Below are 21,761 nucleotides of genomic sequence, written 5' to 3'. Positions count from 1 at the left end.
CAAGGGCTTGCTTGACATGATTCTACAATTCAGCAGTTGCAATTTTTTAATATATCACCAGTTGGAGCAAACACCTCCAAAGCACCCCAGCAAAGTGTTGCTGTATCTTCCCTTCTCCCTGCCTAGCAGAAGCGGAAAAAAGAACCTTCTCAATTATAGTGACCAGGAGGTACATGGGTGGTGGCGGGGGGGGGGAGCAGAGGAAGAGCAAGCATGTTGGTGCAGTTTTCCACCAGCCTCTAACACTGGGAATTATTATACTGCTGGAACAGTCTGGCTCAACACTGCATGAAGGTGGCAGGCTAGGGTAGCTGCACCTACAAGCCTATTGTTTATTATGGTCCTCTTTGGCGAACAAGTCAAGCAAGAGAAATAAGCTACTTCCTAAGGCTTAGAAGAAGTGGCACAGGTAGAACAGAAGTGGCATAGGTTGAATTCCACATTCAAAGAGTTTCTTTACAGTAAATACCTTTAATGGTCAGTGTTTTCACTCTCTTTTACACTCTGAAAACATCCCCATGGACATTAATCTTCCAGTTGCTTTATCTACTACTCCCTTCTCAATCTGTTAACCTCAGCCCTTAGCTTGTAATATCACCAACACATTGCTCGACTACATAATAAGGAGATTTTTAAAAAGTGAAAGAAGGTAGCATTGTTCTAAACAGTGCTTTAGGAACAGCTTCTAAATGGGCAGTCACCAATAGCAGCACCATGTTCACCATGTTCATATCGGGGAATGCTATACCTCAATACATGAAGGGAGGTATTCACTGTTTTCAGCTTGTGGCTAGTGACTGGAGGGAGAGGAAAGGGTCTAGTATGTGGCTACTTGAATGAGCCTATGGAAATATTTGCTTTGTCACAGGCATCTGTACACAGGCCTCTCTGTTTACGGCACATATATGCTGGTGAGGAGGGAATCCCTGGATAGAAGCAGACATGGATGGGAAAGTTGGCGTCTTCCTCTGTAGCATGCATCCTTGAACAACTCATCCTTGCTCTCACAGGTGTTTATTCATAATATGAGAACAATAAAGTGACCTAGATTTTAGGGTTGTGACTAAAGCAAGACCTAGTACAATCAACTCCCAGTAATTCATGGAAAGGGCAAAATGGTATGGAAAGATTTATTTATTTATTTATATCCCACCCTTCCCTCCAGCAAGAGCCCAGGGCAGCATTATATTCTATATATTATAGAATATTATATATTCTGCACATGGATTTTCCGCCTGTTCATTTATTGATCACTCAGACTCAATTTTCAGTCTGTAAAATGGTACACCAAGAAAAGGTGTATTTTAGAATTATCAGCTATGGATTCACTATTAGGGAGTCCCTTAATAACATTATTCCAAGATGAAATTATTAATGGAGAATAACATAAGAACATATGAAGAGCCTGCTGGATCAGGCCAGTGGCCCATCTAGTCCAGCATCCTGTTCTCACAGTGGCCAACCAGGTGCCTGGGGGAAGCGCGCAAGCAGGACCCGAGTGCAAGAACACTCTCCCCTCCTGAGACTTCCGGCAACTGGTTTTCAGAAGCATGCTGCCTCTGACTAGGGTGGCAGAGCACAGAGCTAGTAGCCATTGATAGCCCTGTCCTCCATGAATTTGTCTAATCTTCTTTTAAAGCCATCCAAATTGGTGGCCATTACTGCATCTTGTGGGAGCAAATTCCATAGTTTAACTATGCGCTGAATAAAGAAGTACTTCCTTTTGTCTGTCCTGAATCTTCCAACATTCAGCTTCTTTGAATGTCCACGAGTTCTAGTATTAGGAGAGAGGGAGAAGAACTTTTCTCTATCCACTTTCTCAATGCCATGCATAATTTTATACACTTCTATCATGTCTCCTCTGACCCGCCTTTTCTCTAAACTAAAAAGCCCCAAATGCTGCAACCTTTCCTCGTAAAGGAGCCGCTCCATCCCCTTGATCATTCTGGTTGCCCTCTTCTGAACCTTTTCCAACTCTAGAATATCCTTTTTGAGATGAGGCAACCAGAACTGTACACAGTATTCCAAATGCGGCCGCACCATAGATTTATACAACGGCATTATGATATCGGCTGTTTTATTTTCAATACCTTTCCTAATTATTGCTAGCATGGAATTTGCCTTTTTCACAGCTGCCGCACACTGGGTCGACATTTTCATCGTGCTGTCCACTACAACCCCGAGGTCTCTCTCCTGGTCGGTCACCGCCAGTTCAGACCCCATGAGCATAGATGTGAAATTAAGATTTTTTGCTCCAATATGCATAATTTTACACTTGTTTATATTGAATTGCATTTGCCATTTTTCCGCCCATTCACTCAGTCTGGAGAGGTCTTTTTGGAGCTCTTCGCAATCCCTTTTTGTTTTAACAACCCTGAACAATTTAGTGTCATCAGCAAACTTGGCCACTTCACTGCTCGCTCCTAATTCTAGGTCATTAATGAACAAGTTGAAAAGTATAGGTCCCAATACCGATCCTTGAGGGACTCCACTTTCTACAGCCCTCCATTGGGAGAACTGTCCGTTTATTCCTACTCTCTGCTTTCTGCTTCTTAACCAATTCCTTATCCACAAGAGGACCTCTCCTCTTATTCTATGACTGCTAAGCTTCCTCAGAAGTCTTTGGTGAGGTACCTTGTCAAACGCTTATACAGTACATAGGTAGAAGCAGGGCATGTAAATACAATCTATATACTTCCCCACCACCACCATGTTCTGTGAACTTATATTTTATTTATTTAAAATAAAATTTAAAATTATTTAAGGCTCAAATCAGGTAATAAAAAATAAAATCTGAAATGCATAAATAAAACAAAATTAAATCCAATCCAAAATGTCCATTCATACTCAAAATAATCTTGCAAAGAAACTGCTCCTAGATATTTCATAACTAAAAATGAAAATTCTCCAGCCTTCTTTCCCCCCCCCAGAATGCTCATATTCTGACATGATTACTTGTAGCATACATGCCTGTTATACCCTAGATAGAGTTTTATCTTTGTACTGTTCATATGCTGCCCTGAATACCCAGGACTTTTTTAAAAAGCTGGTGAAAAACATCTAAACAAGCAGAGTTTTATGTGTCAGATGACATCTAGGCAGGCACCGCATTGCTTGACAAGACAGCAACAGAAATCTTAAGTGCCTTAGTCAATATTCTTCAATACAGTCTCGCCTTCTCTTATGGACAGAGGTAATTCAATCATACTGTTGCAAATTGATGGTGCCAACCTCATATACACCAAAGAGAAGGGAAGCAATCCACAGCCCATGCCTCTGTAACTCCAAGCCATCTATCTTTTTATATTTTGATAGATTTGAAAAGGGATGTTAAAGAGTTATTCACCTGAAAATTCTAATAAATTCATTAGAGGCTAAGACTGCATTTTTAGTCTAATACAATAGAGAATTGTGGCAAAGTTTGTTTCTTATATAAAAAACTACGCTAATGTTAAAACACTATATTGCAGTGGATCACAAACTGAAAAGGGTCAACATTTATTATATATACATTTTAAAAGGAAGAATATGTTTGTAAAGCTTTTTTAAAAGTATGTTTTTAAAGATGTTTTGTTTCACATATTTTAAAGTCTCTTTCTGAGATGTTTTAGAGTGTTTTTAGTGTTTTTGTTTGCTGCCCTGGGCTCCTACTGGGAGGAAGGGTGGCATATAAATTTAATAAATAAATAAATAAATAAACAAACAAACAAACAAACAAATAAACAAATAAATGAATGAATGAATGAATGAAAGTGTAAGGGCCAACTGACTGGCCACTGTGAGAACAGGGTGCTGGACTAGATGGGCTATTGGTCTGATTCAGTAGGCTCTTATGTTCTTATGAAGAGTCCATTACAAGCAAATCCAAGAGGCCATCAATTTTTGCATCACAATCCTGCAAACAGGGAAATTCTGTTGCAATCAGGGCGGTGGAGTCGGAGTCGGAAGCAATTCTGGGTGGAGTCAGAGTCGGTAGAAATGTACTGACTCCGACTTCAAAATAAAATTAATATATTAATATTAATACATTAATATACGTTTGCCATTTATGAAGGAGTCAGAGTCTGAGTCAGACAGTAGAAAAATTAATATACATTTGCCATTTATGAAGGAGCCTGAGTCGGACAGTAGAAAAATAGAGGAGGAGTAGGTTTGACATACCGACTCCACAGCCCTGGTTGCAACCATAAGAATTTTTACAGAACCATTGGACTTGATTGTACCTGAAAGTCAACAGCAACAACTTCCTATTCTAATACAGTATCTAGCACAAATCACTTTCATATTCCATCCATACAAAAGTACTGTGTACAATCAATTCCTCTATATGTGAAAGCTTGGACTGGGTTCATTCTAGCTCACGCATGTAGTGTTAAGCCATGGGTTAGCGTTACATGTGAACTAGACCCAACTGTCTACACATGTTCTAGAGGAAGGCAAACACCACACCAGATTTGTTAACTGGTCCTATGTGTTGGGAACAACTTTCTAACTCAAAATATGGCAGTCTGTATGGTTGTTGTCAAAGATGTATCACTGAACACTAAAGTCAGGATCATTCACACCATGGTATTGTAAATCTCTATGTATGGATGTGAAAGATAGACAGTGAAAAAAGAGGAGAAGAGAAAAATAAACTCATTTGAAATGTGGTGTTGGAGGAGAGCTTTGTGCATACCGTGGACTGCAAAAAAGACAAATAATTGGGTGCTAGAACAAATTAAACAAGAACTATCATTAGAAGCTAAAATGATGAAACTGAGGTTATCATACTTTGGACACATAATGAGAAGACCTGATTCACTGGAAAAGACAATAATGCTGGGAAAAACAGAAGGGAGTAGAAAAAGAGGAAGGCCAAACAAGAGATGGATTGATTCCATAAAGGAAGCCACAGACCTGAACTTACAAGATCTGAACAGGGTGGTTCTTTATAATAAATGCTACCAGCAGGGGCATCACTACCAGGGTGCGGAGGGTGTGGACCACACCTGGGTGACACCCTGAGGGGGGTGACACCCAGAGCCGCCCCGCCCTGCGCCGTTGCCCAGCAAAGGAGCTGAGAAGCGCTCCGGGTCGGCGCAGCCAACTCCTCCTCGCAGGCGGGCGGGCGAGATAGAAAGCAGGTGCCCGCTCGCTGGCAGTGAAGCCAGGATGGGCCTTCCACCGCCAGCCTGGAGCACGTGCGTGCGCGGGAGGGCGCACGCCGGAGGTCTGCCCTCCTGCTAGTGACGCCGCTGGCTACCAGAGGTTGCTGATTTATAGGGTCACCATAAGTCGAAATCGACTTGAAGACACATAACAGCAATGGTTGTTGTGAACAAATAGAATTCTGCATGCCATAGAAGAAAGCAGATTAGAGGACACAAAATATAAGCAGAAACACATAGAACAAAGTTGCCAAATGCAGTCCATTTCTTGCTGCAAGCTCATTTGTACGTACTACACTAAAAAGACTTCACAGAAGCAGAGACTGCCCCATTGTGATGTGCAGTCTTTAGTCTTTAAAGGTCAGGATACAAGCACGCACACATGTGCACATGCACGTGTGCACACACGCACACACACACGGAGATACAGGAGGAGTTATGATTCTGTCTCCCCTTTTCCTGTATGTTGGAAGAAGCCAAGATAGAGTTTTTTGGAGGATGAGATGTACTAAAAACTATTTTCTGATGCTACAGCAAACATATTTCATTTGACAGACATATACAAATGTACAACAACAGGACCAAGTCCTCCCTGTCAAAGTAACAGACACTATATATGATAATATCTCAATTAAAAAAATGTTCCTAAGTATTTTGCATCTATACGCGACAGCTTTGTTTTCCTCACGTAAAAGAGGCTCAAGATGTGCTTATATGCTTGCCTTACCAAAATTCTTTCAAACCACTTGGAAAAACGTTGGCCAGCAAACCCCCACACACACAGTTCACCTACAAATTAGTGCATGTAGGTAGTAAGGCAGTTAATTCTCTTTCAATTATTAGTGTATACAGTTTCAAAAAGAGTAAGATCCTTCTCAACACAGACACTTATATTTGATTTCATCACATGGCCCTGAAAAAATTATGGATGGGATCCCAAGGACTAGCGAGTGAACAAGAGGCAGGGCTCCTCTGGATACCACTTCTGAAAGCAGGCCTCTCCCCATATCCCCCAACTGACAAGCTATTTCTGAAACTTAGAGGAACTTTTTGCAGCAGCATCTCGTATAGCACAAGAAGTTGCAATAATAAAAAAAAATCCAAACAAAGGTGGGGAGAATAAGAGTGCTGGCTTTTCCCTGTGATTCAAATGAAAGAAATAGAGAGACCAGATAGCAATCCCAGTATATTCCTAGATCTTATCCCAAGGAGAACAGTTCACAAAAGCAACACCAAAGATTCAACAAGTGGGATTCACATTTCAGTTTTTACGGTGCTGTATTTGTTATTTTAGTTTTTTAATGAATTCAACATGCTTGATTTCAAATGTGAGACATTTGGGGCATGTAGTTCAGTGTGAAACAAAATACCTAAACCAGGGGTGTGGAATTGGATCTGGCTGGTAGGCCAGATAGTTAACTCCCCACAACTGCAGCAAACTTGATAAGGGAGTGGGACCTCCCACCCGTCAGTCACCTAACATCACAATGATGCCAGGTGACCACTTGTTTGCCCACAAGGTTTGAAATCAAACTATGCAAGCAAATGCATAGCCCCACAAAGCGCCTTTCAAAGTGCTCCACAAGACCCAACTATCAGCTGTTTAACAGGGCTTTACCTGCCCAACACCTGACAATGTATAGGGCAGGTGGGTGCAGCTTGGTCAAAATGACCTTGCAAGCCAAATGGGAAGCCCTGGTAGGCTGGAGTTTCCCCACCCGTGACCTAAACTGTTCCAGTCAGTGTTGCACATTAGAGCATGAAGTGCCAAATAATGAGGAAATACAATTATCGGAAATAAAAGCAAACATAAATAATTAGAAACAGTTTCTAATTTTTTTCTGGAGGAATAGAGAAAATCTAACAACAAAAACTCTCAACAACATTGTTTGGAGACTGGACTATTTAATAATCTTTTAGCCAAGTTCTCCGTTACAAAATCACCTCTATGTGCATGTACCTATCCTCATCACAGAATGGTCATCAAGCTACTATTGGATGACAAACAACAACAAATCTTCATTTTCCAATTAACTATAAAATATACTTCTGAGAACTTGCTTGCTAGGTACTACAAAGAAACAAAACTAGAATATGCAAAATGATGAGGTTGTGACAACATATAACTTACATGAAGGCACAAATTTCTGAATACAGTACACTGTTTATCTACACAAGCATTGGTGCATGAAACAATAGACAAATGAAGCAGCAATGTCATATGTGATAGCAAATACCAATGGTAATCATAGGAATGCAGCTCAAGTAGACCAAAAATGCTTATTTTGTGAACCAACTCAAAGCCACAACAAACATTAATGACTTTAAGTGGTGGCAATTAGCAAATACTCCTCATGAGTCTGGGGATATCAGCAGTAACATTAATGCAACGCTTGAAACATTAACTCCTAGTTTACACACTCAAGATTTTATTCAAAAGTCTCTGAATTAATAGGAACATAAGAAGCTGCCTTACACTGAGTCAGACCATTGGCCCATTTAGCTCAATATTGTCTACACTGACTGGCAGCAGCTCTCCAGGGTTTAAGGCAGCAGACATTCCCAACCCTACCTGGAAATACTGGTGATTAAACCTGGTACTTTCTGCATACAAAACAGATCCTCTGTCACTGAGCTATGGCCCTTCCCCAAATGCAATATATTCATATAACACATGCTATGCCATTTGTTTCCCCTTGTGTATGGCTATTGGCAACATATATACACATGAAAAACGATATCACTAAAACAAGCCAACATCACAATGAGAATGCACTGCTCTGGACAGAGGCAAGGATAAATTCCAAGAACACTTACTTCTCTCTTTTAGGAGTGTGGACTGATAGTTGTCCATTCGTTGAGGCATGAGGGTTTATTATTAAGGAGGTCTTAGAAGAGGCTGAAGAGGAGATACATGTTGTCGACAGGTCCAAACTGCTGTGGTTGTTGCTTGCAGCTTCCTCTGCTGTGTGAGAACCTGTCACTTCCTTCCAGAGTTGCTGCAGTTCGGTTGGAATCATGCCTGAAACGAAATTGAATAACAAAATTAATTAACAGCTAATTTAGCCATCTTCCAATAGTAATTAATAGTTAACAAAACTTAGTCTGAGAGGTTATTTTCCACATTCCAAGGACTGAGCAATAAATGCCTCATATATACCCCTCTAAACTGGAGCAAAATTAATACTGCCTATCAGTCAATATTTTACACAAACTGCATGTATCTGAAGTTGATACTAGGCTTCATAGTCATTGTACGGAAGATGGGCAACAAGAAGATCCCAACGGAATCAGTATATTGAAAATCAAAGTTGTCTGTTTTGTTTTTTTCTAAAAAAAAGCTATTTTATAGCCCTGTTTGCAGAGACAGTTTGAAGACATGAAAGCAAAAATATGAAAGAATTATATTCAAGAAAGGAAAATAAATTCAGTGTGGTATTCTTCCCCGCCCCATTTCTTATCACTGCATGGTGAACCTTCACATTCAAGAGTACCAACTTTCAGTACTTTCAAGTTAAGCCTAACATGCTCATTGATCAGGACTGGCTGCAGGTTTTACAAGACCTTGATCAAAGTGCCTTGTTAGGTTCATGGGCCCCTTCATGCTTATTTGGCAGTGGCAATAGTACTCCAAGGCTGGCTGGTAGCTGCCATTTTAATCTTCCACAATACCCTGGAGTACACAATATAGTGTCACTCCAGGGAAATGTAAAAAAACTAAGCAAGTGGCTGACAGATCCAGCTGTCTAGTGTCGCAGATCTGGAGCAGGTGTAAGCACTGATTGGCCCTACTGGGGCATGTGGGCAAGGATACCAGGTGCTGATGCTACTCATTTTAATTTGGCATATTTTCTTTATTAGGTGGGCTCTGCTACCTGATATGACACCAAGGGAGAACAAGGACGAGAGCCTATTTAGACAGTGTATGATATCTGTCCCTGTACTTCAAAGTGCTCAGTAGTATAATAGTTAGCAGGGCCCCTTAAATGGCCTAACAAATGCCCAGAAAGCACCTGATTGCCAGTGCCCCACCACCTGTATATCAGTGTTTCCAAAGCCCAAGTTAGCTGCATCAGAAGCAGCACCAATCCTGAAAGAATGAGTGCCAAATTGCACTGGCTGATAACCCAATTAGGACCAAGTCTGCTTGGTAATGGTCCCAAACTGAAACCCAGTTAAAGACTGACCATCCTGATGAAAAAATAAAGGCCCTCCAAACTTGCCTCTAAACTGTAAGAATGAGCCAAAGACCCTAACTGGGCACAACCCATCCACAGGGAAGGAAGCCAAAGCAATAACAGACCCCTGGCCCCTTTGTTCAATCTTTTAGTGCAGCCGAATTTGGACGCTGGTATTTCCTACCATGACATGGACTTATTTAAAAGTCTGACCAGACCTGTCATACTTAGAGAAAGCAAGCAACTCACCCATATGACCCCCCTCCCAAAAAAATGCCATAATGGCAGCAGCGAGGAACAAAACTGCCAGTCCAGGACCTTTTCTAGAACAGAGATTGTGTTCTTGTGCAATTAAACAAGAACTTGTACTGTTGGTGACATACATATTTGTGCTTTCCTATGTGACATGCTCTTTAAGATTAACCAGTTCCAGAGTTCCTTGTGCAGAGACAGAAGTGAAGGACAGCTGGTAGGGACAGAGTACCAAAATGATCAGGGTCATTGATCAAAGTGACTGGGGGAGCCAGTACTACTGGTGAGATTTACAGCCTGTCTTTATTTATTTATTTATTTAATTATTTGATTTATATCCCGCCCTTTCTCCCAGCAGGAGCCCAGGGCAGCAATCAAAAACCATATAGCCATCAAAAACCATGCTTTCTATTATGGGGAAGCAACTTAGCTATATTGTCTATCAATTGTGTACTTGCAAACAAAATTGACTTTGGAGAGAAAATTCATGAGTTTAGCAATGAAAAAGACTAAGAGAAATAACGCTTTAAGCAAATTGGTCCATTTATAAAATATTTGCAGCCATATTTAGAACAACATGATTTACAAGTAGTAGTTTTTTACCAAACAAAACAAAACACTGGGTATCTACATCTATCTTCCTTAGGACCAGCCAAAGAATGACAAAATAGTCAGCAAGGTTTGCAAGGCTGGATGTTATGTTAAACAAAAGAGCAAAAGGGGTGCACATATTTGGGGGAATCGGTTGCCACTTTGTTTCCAGATAAATAATAATAATGGTAGAAAAGTCCCAGTGCTGGCCATGGTGTAACTTCAAAAATGTAGAAAATGTTTCAGAATTTAAATAGAAAAATTTATTGCATGGAATGATATTGTGGTATGTGTGTGGAAGGGGGCTCTATCACGAATTTGTACTGGCCAAAAAAGATAATACTTGGGCCCTGTCACATGACACAGCTTCTTGAATATCCTTACAGACTCATTATTTGTCATCAATATTAATGCATAAACAGTTCATGTTTTTTGTCAAGCTTTTTGGTACCCAGGATAAACAATTCAACATAATTTCCTGGTGGACAATACATGGAACAAGTTAAAACAGAACCTATTCATATTGATAGGTCCATTCTTTAAGTCCCAATGGGGCATAAGTTCCGATTGTGGTTTTCCTTGCAGGATTTATATTGCTAAACAATTATTGGCTGAATTCTAAAGACAGAGAATCTAAATAAATGGTGTTTCACTTTCTGAAAGACTAGACGAAAGATAAATTTTAACTTCCCTTTAGAGGCAAGAAAGGTCTTCAAAATAAATTTATTCATCTGTGTTATTATGACAACATGAACCACAATGTGACTAATTTTGTGCTTAAGTTGTAAATGATGACAAATAGCTTTGTTATTAAATGCAGTTTTTATTAATCACTTTTAGACATAAATTATGAATTTACATTGTCTTCATGAAATGCTTTTCGAATTTTAACAGTCAAATTGATTATACTATGATTATTTCATTAACACACCTATCTTTCTCATTAATTTTGGTTTCTAGCACTGCTCAGTTAATTGATGGATGTGCCTAGTGAAAAAAACTGCAAGTTTCTGTGTAAGTAACACTATTATTATTACTGTCATTTCTTGATCAGTGCTAATGAGCCATTGGAACTGAAATAAAAACATAAAATAATTTTTATTTTTAAAAGGAAAGGATAACCATTTTTACGAGAGTCTTACATTGTTCAAGCAAAGTGAGAACTTGAAAGAATTTCAGAAGGCCAAACAGAAGTTCAAAATGGTGTATATCATCAACTCCATCTTTTGATGAGATTACAGATTAATTTGACATCATGTAAAAGTTTTGCATACCAAAATTTGAGATTGTTCTGCTGTTGTCCAGGTGCCTATGGATCCAACTGCTTTGTTTCAAGATCCTGTACTCGTTATCCTTGATTTTGTGTGAGAATGTGTATGTGCGTGGGGAGGAATTTGCAATTTTTAAATATACATCCATGTCTGAAACAGACACATCTCTTACCAAATTTAAGGCATTAAAGACAGTATGCACTATATTCATTTGGAACACATAATAAAAAATGCCAAGGTCTAAATTTAATTTATTTTTGTCATTTAGAATACAATGGCTAGATAATCATCTCAACGTGATCAGCCAAACATCTTTACTTTGCTAAACTGTTAAAGATTTTAATTATGCTAGCTTTGGAGAGCACTGGTCTAATGAGGCGATAGACTCCAGAGAATCTAAGTGGTTAAGAACTGTGAAATGAGTCTGATAGGATTTTTTTTATATTCACCGTGGATCGTTTGCATATCAAAGAGGAGTAAATTATTGCACGACAGACCAATAACCTTCCCCGCCTTTCTGAGAGTAGTATTAACAAAAACATTTGGTCTTTGCTAGTGGGATGACTAAAAATAAAATTGCAAAAATGCTTTAAGTGTCTACAATTAGTATGTATTCTAAAAGGTGCTTCAATTTATACATTAAGTGATCAGATAGTCTAAAGATGCATCTATTGCTATAAAGCTACTCTTTCGCATTTCATAAAAATCAAATGCCAATTATATTTTGATGGATTTTGTCCCATGTGAGCATTCAGTTATTAGACATATTCAATTATTGCTAGTCCCTTGAAATTAAATCTCTGAGGCAATTTAAACAAAGAGAAAGGTCATGACACAATCCTGTGTCCTGTTTAGCTGCAACTGGGCTATTATTTTCAAACACCTTGCAAAGTGACAGTGTGGGATGTATTTTTAGCTAACGCGCTTGACAGGACTGTCTCCACACTAACAATTACCTGTGAATATGACTGACCCTTTCACCACTGTTTACTCAGTTGAAACAATAGTGAATGGACCTGTCTGTTGATGTGAACATACTGACGCTAGAACACACAAGTCAAAATTATTTTTATTTGGGATACACCAATGTGAGAAAAAGACAGTCATTATTGTTATTAGTGTTATTATTATTAGCTATTAATAAACATAGTTCTTCACATACATAGCTCTAGATTTTTAAGGTAAGGCAATATTATGCTGCTGCCTAATTCTTAAATACTGCAGAAAGTCTCTCAAAATATCAAGGGCAAAAGGGGTAATTAACAAGTTGCAACACCTACAGCAGCGTTTGTTCAAACTTGCGACAGTTTACTAATGTTAATGAGAAATGTCTTTGTAGATCATAATATGAACAGATTCCACAATTTTGATATGAAAGGCAGAGAATTTGTAAGTAACTGCAGCTCAAGTAGGTCACAGGCATGAGGATTCCATATCTGATTGAATTACGCAACAGAATCCAATTATGACGATACAGAAACCTGTGACATAATTATCCCTAAAACTATGACAATGCTTTTAAGAACTCTTGTACAAGTAATCTTGATTTCTTTTTTAGCACAAACTCGATGGATGATCTTTTTTAAGAACTGGGAAAATATAAAAAGTTAGAAGCTATTTGTGAATTGCCACTGACATAAGAATCAGAACATCTTCTTTTTTTGGTACCTATCAGGAAATTTTCCCCTGTAGGTTTTGTGTAGCCTATTTCTGGAATTATAGGTCTAGTTGTTTTAAAACACTTTTAAAGTGGGGCTTGTTTTATTCCCAGTGCCACGTACAGATACAAGCTCTACTTTACTGATGTATTTATTTGAGTGTAAGAGCAAGAACAATTACAAAAGGTTATAATGGCATATATGATATTTTATGCAAGACAATGGGCAAAAATTCTTTAAAACGTAAATAAATGTTTTATTTTAGAATGCACTCTTTGAAACAAAACCCATATGAATTGTGGTTGTTATGTTTACCAATATTATTTGACATCTAAAAATAAAATGAGGAAAAAACTGCTTGAATAGGTTGCACGTTTACAGCACATGTACTTCCAGTTAGTAAAAGTTCTTTATGTACTTTACAACAGTTGCCAGTTACGCAAAGGATGTCTATAATTTAAGTGTTCATTGCCAATTATTATTACAGGTTGGAGCTTTCACTGTCTTTGCAGCATTTCTTTTTCCTGGGAGAAGTATCTCCTTCATTATAAAAGAAAATGCAGGCACAGGTTTAAAAAATGTATGCTGTGGGGACAGTTGACAGATTACTGTTCACGGAACTCGATTTTGCAACCCCAGGTACTCACTGGCTCAAAGACAGCTAGAGTTGCTCAACCTCTTTTTGTCCTTGTACCTCCATACCCAGGTGACCATGTTCAAGCAAGCAGAAAGTTGATTTAAACCTCATAATGACATCAGTTTTAAGCCATCAGATCTCTCCAATAAAGGAAAGAAATATGTTGTATTCTGACCTGTCTGAATTCTCAAGTTACCCTTTCCCTCATCTTTTCCCACCACAATAGCACCCCGGAATCATATTAGCAGTTGAAGGGGGAAAATAGCGTAACTAACACTAGCCACAACCAATCAAAGCTCTCTTTGTTTATGTTTGCCTGATCTCCGGTGCTCATCCCATTTTAAATATGTTCCTTCCTAATGTGGTAGGAATTAATAGTTATACTACACCGCGAAGCCTATCAATCAATGCCACAACTGCGGAATTACCTACTGGTGTCTCTGATGTGTTGCTGCACAGATTACACTTCATGCATCACCACATTCATTTCTTTCACATTACACATGACCGTGTCTTGTCACTGCCCAATTGCCCTCTTTCGGACAGCTTAACTGATATACTATACAATGAACCTTGCCAAGCAAACTTAATTGCATAGGAACTGTGGGGAAAAAATTAGGAAGGCAGAAGCCAGAGTCCAGTGGGTGGGTATGTAAGAACAGCTTGTGATGTTTCTTACCAATAAATTTGAAGGTGTAATTAACTTTCACTGTAATATTTTACATGTACAGAATGGCACTACCCTGCAAGCCTTCTCCTGTATTCCCCCTCCCCCCGGGGGGGTTACGTTATTTGTTCTTAAGTGTCCATACCGTCCATAATATGCCAAGCAAATTTCCCAGTAGACCGAACTTCTCTCAGGAACCGTGGGAGTTTGGAATATATAACCACCACCTACTTCATAGTGCCACTAAGTATTTGAGTTCGTTCAGTCATTACCTGGCATGTGGGATTCTATCCAGAGTGAGGAAAATCAAAGCATGCTCCCTTCACAGATTTCAATGCAAGCAGAAGTTAACAAGTGCACTGGCAGATCACATGTGAAAATAAATGCAAGACATCCTGATTCAGTAATTAATTTTCTCCAGAAGAGGAACAGACGAGGGAACTTATGAGCATAAGGTTTGCTCTCAATCTCACCTCCTAGAAACCAAAGCAACAACTGCACAGGTATTTTGGACAGTGAATTTAGCACTGGGGTGGACGGGAGGAAAAACCTATCTCAAGATTTGGTGGTGAGCTGCAGCCATACTTTTTCTGATAGTCCACATAGGTACTATTTTTAGAAAACTGCAGGAGGCAAGTTTTGGCTAAAATCAGTGGATGTCAGGAGGTGGAATTCACTAAGGTCCCCCAATCTTTCTCCCCATAATTTGAGTGCTGTCTATTTCTCATGTACATCTCACTGAGTCAGAATGGGTTGGCTGCACTCCACATTATCTTTACTATCACAGCATATGGAGATGGGGAAAGTGGAGATGGAGAAGAGAGAATAAATTTGTTGTGGCCCAGCTTACAATGTAATGCAAAGCCAAACCAAATTAATGAACCTAAGTTAGTCATGTCTATTAACTTTAATGGGTTTGCTCTGTGTAGGACTAGCATTGAATATACCACCTTTTGTCACAACTTGTAGTTTGTCTGGAGTGAGACAAACCAAGAGCCACGTTTTGGATGTAACAATGATCCAAACCACAGCTTATGGCAGCAGAACAGCAGGAGGACCAGAAAAGGAGGGTATTATGAGAGAACACAAAGACCTACAGTAGTGATGAGAGGAAGTCCCATTGTGCAAGCAGAGGCTTGTTCTACTCGCACAACAGTAACACTGGATGCAACTTTTAACTGGAAAGAAAAAGAAAAAAATATTTCTTGGTGTTCTATTTCATGTGGTGCATTGCAGTCACCGATGGGTATTAATTACAGTATTCTTCTACGTATAGCTCCCACCCCCCAAAATCCCAGCTACTTTGACATTTCTCTTATTCCCTGCATATTTAAATACAGGAACTTTTCATGGGTAGCTTGTTAAAAAAGATTCAATGTCCATCCATCAATGTTTGGTGTGTTGCAAGATTTTCAATACTGGGGGATTATTCACTTGGCAGTTAGTGAAACTATCCTCCCCAAGTTCCTGCTTTCAGGTAAATGACCTACCAGGTCCATGTTGATATGCCCTATCTAAAATCATATACACCATGACTTCTCTCCAAAACCATGAACCCATTTTAAAGGTGGGCAAAAAACCATCAAGCCTTTTCTATGCTGTCTAACATGTGAACAAGACAGCAGTTTTTCTTCAACCTTCATAAAGTTGCCTCAAAGTAGAGTTCAAAATGATACCAAAATATCACAATATATCCAGTGCTCAATTATCTTTGTAATGTTGCCAACTTTTTAAACTGACCTCTGTAGCTATGCTTTTAACAATAGACTGACCTGCAGACATTAGAAAGTTATATGTTTATGTTATACTGTTAAAAGCTTCATTTCCTGATTTCTGCACATCAGGTTGTCATTAAATGCACATAAGCAGGCACAGCAGAGTTACCCAGTCATTTTGTAACTCTAATCACCTAACAAAGTGCAATGTGAGTGCTGTAGTGTGCTTATAGAAAATATGCACGAAAAGTTCCAAAAAATTAAGTTATCGCTACTTTGCAAATATGCTTTGCAATCTTGTTTTTTCACAGAAGCCTTCGGTCAAAGCACTCTTATGCCCATTTTACAGGTAATGCTACTGATAAAACTTTTTGTAAGTCCTTATTGAGTACCAAAACTGGCTGCGTTTGTGTTGGAATTTTTAAAAAACATGTTTATAAAGCTTTTTAAAAAAGATGTTTTTAAAGATGTTTTGTTTTAATATATTTTAAAGTCTGTTTTCATGATATTTTAGAGTGTTTTTAGTGTTTTTGTCTGCCACCCTGGACTCCTACTAGGAGGAAGGGTGGGATATAAATTTAACAATAAATAAATAAATAAATAAGATGTAGTCATGCGCACGTCACAGAAATGTACTATGTTCGAGACAGCCAAATAATACAGAGTAGGGAGGCTTTATTGTCTCCCCCCCCTTGAATACAAAACCTTTCCAGTTACACATAACTCTTCATCTGCGTAACTCAAGTTTTATTATTTCTTTTCAAGGTTGCTTATCTTACACCTAGAGAAGCTGGGTGGGCTAGAAAGCATCAGCTCAACTGCTCTCTAATATCAACAATCGTTCACCTGCTGAAGGTGTTGTAACATGGACCTGAAGGATTTCTAAGGCCTCAAAATCTGTTTTGGAGGTTTCATTAGGAAGAGGAACCAAAACCTAATTCTCCAAGAGATAGATCTATCCATTAACTAGAAAAATCCAAGACGCTGAGAAGTGCTTTCCCAGTAATATATATATTTCTAATGCTGGACTGGTTTGTCAGATTAATGGGAAGCCTGCAAATGCTTCATTTCAAACAGCAGCAGCCACCCTCAAAACGCTACACGTACCTTGAGCAAGAGGCTGCAATGGCAAGGTAGGTTGGCCAGGTTGAATCGTTAGCAGACCCTGGCGTTGCAAAGACAGGAGGTGCTGTTGCTGCAGTTGTTGCATCTGCAAAAGCTGTTGCTGAAAGGCCAACTGCTGTGATGTCACCTGTTGCTGCTGGGGCTGTAATATATATATAAAAAAAGAAATTACATATTTCTTTCAGCCTTATATACATTTTTTCCTTCATCATAACAACTAAAGAAGAAGATTAAAGAGTGCTAAAACACTATATACAAGATTCTTTCTCCTAGTCCCTGTACTCAGCTTTTCTACTTAAATAGCCTGCAAGGTCGCGTACAACCTAATACTACAACAGTTAACAGATTTTTTAAAAAAACACCAATACAAGTAAGCAGCAGTTTAAATAGCAACCAAATGTTATAGCCAATCTGCATTAACTCGCGCTAAAAGCTCAGAGAAAGAGGACTGATTTGACCTAGTGTCTAAAACAGTATTGAAGGCATAAAGCAAGTTTGCTTGGGCAGAGAATTCCATTGCCAGAGCACCACCACAGAAAAGTTCCTGTTGCATCATGTATGCTTATTATTGCCAAAGCAGGTCTGCACAACTTGGACCCCACTAGCCAACTCTGACAGCATACCATGGACTCAGTCATTTCCCATTTTACTGCTACCTAGGAAAGTAAAACTGATGAGCTTGTCAAGCACATCAAGGCAAGCTATATTTCATAACTGGTAGGCTACATTCAGCTTGGAGAGTCAAGCTGTGCAGGCCTGCTGCACAGCCAGTTGCCAAAAGGCCAACACATCAGGGGTAAGAAAGTATTTGATCTTGGCAAGTAAAAGTGCCCAGGGGCCTGAAGCCCAGAGGCAGGCTGCATTATAGTATCTAAATTAGATGGCCAAAAAATCCTTGCGTGGGTTTTTGGAAGAGAGAGTCTGTGTTCTCTAGTTTTGAATGGTGTCCACAAGGAATTCTTCTTCCTTTTCTTCTTCACATCTGATTGATGGGCTTTCAGGGGGCATGGCTGCACCATACTCAGCTTCTCCCTTCTCTGCTCAGTATTGTGTTTAGTTTCCCTCAGTCTCCTGGCTCCATATGTAAAGTTGCTTCCCATTTCCATTCCATCTCTTTTGCTCCCTCCAACAACTTCCTGGAACTCATGTAGGAATGGAAAAGGAATGGATTTATTCATGAAATTTGGTAGTTCCAATATGATCCAGCTTTGCCTGGGTTAGACCACGTTTTTTTAAACGAGTGTCCACTTATATCTGAGCCACTTAAGCATTGTCATTAAAAATAAAAGAGCCTGACTAATATATATAATTTTTGTATAGAATTAAACTTATAATACATTTCAAAGAATCCAGCTCCATGTGGCACTACATTTCTGCAGCATAGTTTTATAGCTATTTTTATAAGTATTAATAAAATATTACACAATACAGTTATATGCATTCTTATATGTATTTATGTGTTGGTTACTTTAGGAAACCTGATTTGTATATGTACATATTATACATATAACAATGTATATAACAAAGCACAAAATATGTGAGCAGCATTAGTAAAAAAAAACACCTTGATTTTCTTCAAGATCAAGGAGCAAGATGGGAATTAGAAAAATCCCATGCAGATTTTCCAAAAATTCCATCCCTAAATTCAGCTGGTTTTTCAGTTCCATTCTTCACCTATCACCTTGAGAATATATTCTAATACATCCCAGTCATATGGCCAAAATGGAAGGTTTGCTTTGTAAATTGGCTGGGTAGAAAAAACAGGTGTGTTTGTGTGGTATAAAAGACCTGTGGATTTAGTGTTGATACTGAAAATGAATCCCAGGCTGAGCATGTGCACACACAAACCTTGTTCCTGAATTCTAAGTGTTGTCTTCTCTAAGACAGAAAAATGGGGTGGGGGTGGGGGTAGAACAGAGTTATAAAAATATGATAAAGTTTGCTAAGGAAAATGGGAGGGGAATTGCATAGTTTCTAAAGACAAAGGTCTTGGTGCTTATCTGTATGGGATGTATCCAATCCATCTTTAAAGGTGTGTGAAGGGAGAGCAGTGGCACTACGCTGCTTCTTCATTTGAACAGTGGGGAAGGGAGAGGTTGCCGTTTCCTAGGAAAAGGCACACTGCTGTACATGTTCAGCCTCTCTCCCTCATCTGTCTCTCATTTCAGATTCTCATGCACAAGGGAAAAATAGAGGTCTCTGTGACACCACTTCTTACTCTCTATTTCCTCATCCCCCAACAATGTTTTCATCTGAGACCACTGCTTGCTCAACACTCACTTTGAAGCCCTTTTTATTGTTGTTGTTGTTGTTTTACTTTCCTTTCAGATTGTCCAGTATGACCAACCTTTATTCTTGGTCAAAGGGAAGAGAAATGAGGCCTACACTCATCCTGTCAGATCTCTTGTTAAAAAATACTCAAGGTTTAGCAATTTTCAACAGAAGTTTAAAGTTGGCTTATTTCAAACAAACCACAGTCAACATTAACTACACTTTGCCAGTTTGGATGCACGACAGGCTGAGGTTAAGCACAAATTGAAGTGAAAGTTTCAAACTCTTCCTTGTGCCAGAGGCACAAAGCTCATTGTCATACTAAACTATGGTTGAGCATGATGACTGAACTCAGTTAAAGAGAAGGGGGAAAGTTTATTCTGGGCATCCCCCATGCAGTTCTTTGGATCCTGTTCAAAGTCTAGGAGAATGAGACAAGATTATTTCCCACTCTGGCTTATAGATATTTCATGCAAAATCTATATAAATATTTTTATCCGACAAATAAGTGATGATTTAAATACAATGCTGGGCATGTTTTTTTTAAAAAAGCCTGTGTGACATCCTAGTTCTTCCAGTTTCATGTCACACCGGCATCTATGTGTAGCAATAGCATGCCTTGTGTGGCTTGGACAGGTACTTCACTAATGCTGCCTGCATAGGAATGCCTGGTATCACATTAAATTGGCAAGAACTCTTCTATGTGGGGGAAAAAATTGCAACAATGGAATTAACTTGTATTCTCATGTCTTTTTGCTAGACACATTTATAGTTCAGGGCCCTGTTATTAGTTTCCTTGCCAGTTAGTGAAATGAACTTTTGGGCTGAAAAGCTCAAATGTAGAAAGTAGCATTACACCATCACATCATATACACTTAATTGTAATGAAAAATAACCCCATGCTCTGCTCTACTTATTGAAAGAATTGTCTTAGCTATTAAGGCTCCAATTGGTTAATTTATTGCATTTTCCATAGTAGCTCTCTCTGTCATGCCATCAATCAATTCACAGTTCTCTCTCTTGTGTTATTCTACTTATTTTATTTTTTAACTTCAGTGCTTTGGAGTGGTGGAGGGAATTATTCACCTTCAGAAGAAGAATAAGTTGTTGTACTCCACTGGGATCTGAACCTTAAATCTTTGAGGTGTAAAAGAACATGTTGCTTTTCTTACTGCTGCACCCAGAGAAGCTTTTAACTACTCTGTTTATCACTTCTGACATAAATAAATGAGAAAAAAACCAGACCTTTGAGGAAGAAAAACTTCATCTAATATTGTTAATTAGCCATGACAAACGATGAAATAACATTGTAAATCTTTCATAGAAAGAGCCACTAGATTTTAATTACACACATACATAATTTAGCAAACATCTTATTTGAATGTGTTTAAGATGTACAATACTCAAGGATTCAGAGTCCTTGATTTTGTTTCACTTAAAGAAGCCTTTAGGTTCTGCTCATCTTGTGGTTTATTTGCTTTGTTCTCTTAAAACCATTGAAAACGCCTTTGCAGTCTTGATAAATATCTGCAGGAAAACTTTGGTTGTGTAAAATATCAATGCATCATGCCAATGTTTAATAATTCCTTAAGCTAGCCAAAAAAAAGTTAATGTAGATTTCCTCAGTAATTATCTGAATGATAAAAAGATGAATACGGGCGCTCTAGAACAATAAATAGAAGGAAATTATCTAATATCCCTAATCTGTTAGGAATCGTATCAAGGTGGAGGTCTCCAATGCTTTTGTAGCTAACATCTGCAGAAAGAAAATTAACCCTTGACAGATACAGACATATATAATCCATATGACAGCAGCACTGAGGGGGAAGGGGAAGGGGAAGGAAAGGGAGTAGAGGTGGTGAAAAACTGCATGACATTTGGAATAATTGCATTTGCCTTTAAGAGGTCTATATGCACCTGGACTATAAAACATTTCCCCTTAAAAATAAGCCACTTGTATGATTAGTTAAATATTTATTTATAAGAAATATTCAAAAAATATTAAAAACATGAGACATTTATTCTGTTGCATCTGATGCTGCCTTTCACCCCCCCATCCTTTCTGCTATATATGCCCAGCCAACATGAATAGGCATCACTCAACAACGTAATTCTACTCCTTCAGTTCCAAAGACAAAATAGAGAGTAACAAAGGTGAGTGGAGCTAGATAACCTCCCCCTCAGCGTGTAAGGCAATTCTGTTGACAGAACAGAAAATAAAACCGGATTGAGAACCAGGCCGCAAG

General features: G+C 38.8%; 1 protein-coding gene across 20 annotated transcripts in view; it reads right to left on the bottom strand.

Moving 5' to 3' along the window:
* FOXP1 (forkhead box P1) overlaps positions 1-21,761 on the bottom strand; it is an 869,046-nt gene that overhangs the window by 129,981 nt on the left and 717,304 nt on the right. For all 20 annotated transcript variants that reach the window (XM_061618617.1, XM_061618616.1, XM_061618615.1 and 17 more), the window contains 2 exons: positions 17,227-17,386; positions 7,968-8,172 (listed from right to left, as the gene is read on the bottom strand). In XM_061618617.1, the coding sequence (XP_061474601.1) occupies positions 7,968-8,172; positions 17,227-17,386 (365 nt within the window). The remainder of the gene's footprint in view (positions 1-7,967; positions 8,173-17,226; positions 17,387-21,761) is intronic.

This window comes from Rhineura floridana, chromosome 3, assembly GCF_030035675.1.
Source record: "Rhineura floridana isolate rRhiFlo1 chromosome 3, rRhiFlo1.hap2, whole genome shotgun sequence".
NCBI lineage: Eukaryota > Metazoa > Chordata > Lepidosauria > Squamata > Rhineuridae > Rhineura > Rhineura floridana.
This window is presented reverse-complemented; position numbering and strand designations above follow the sequence as displayed.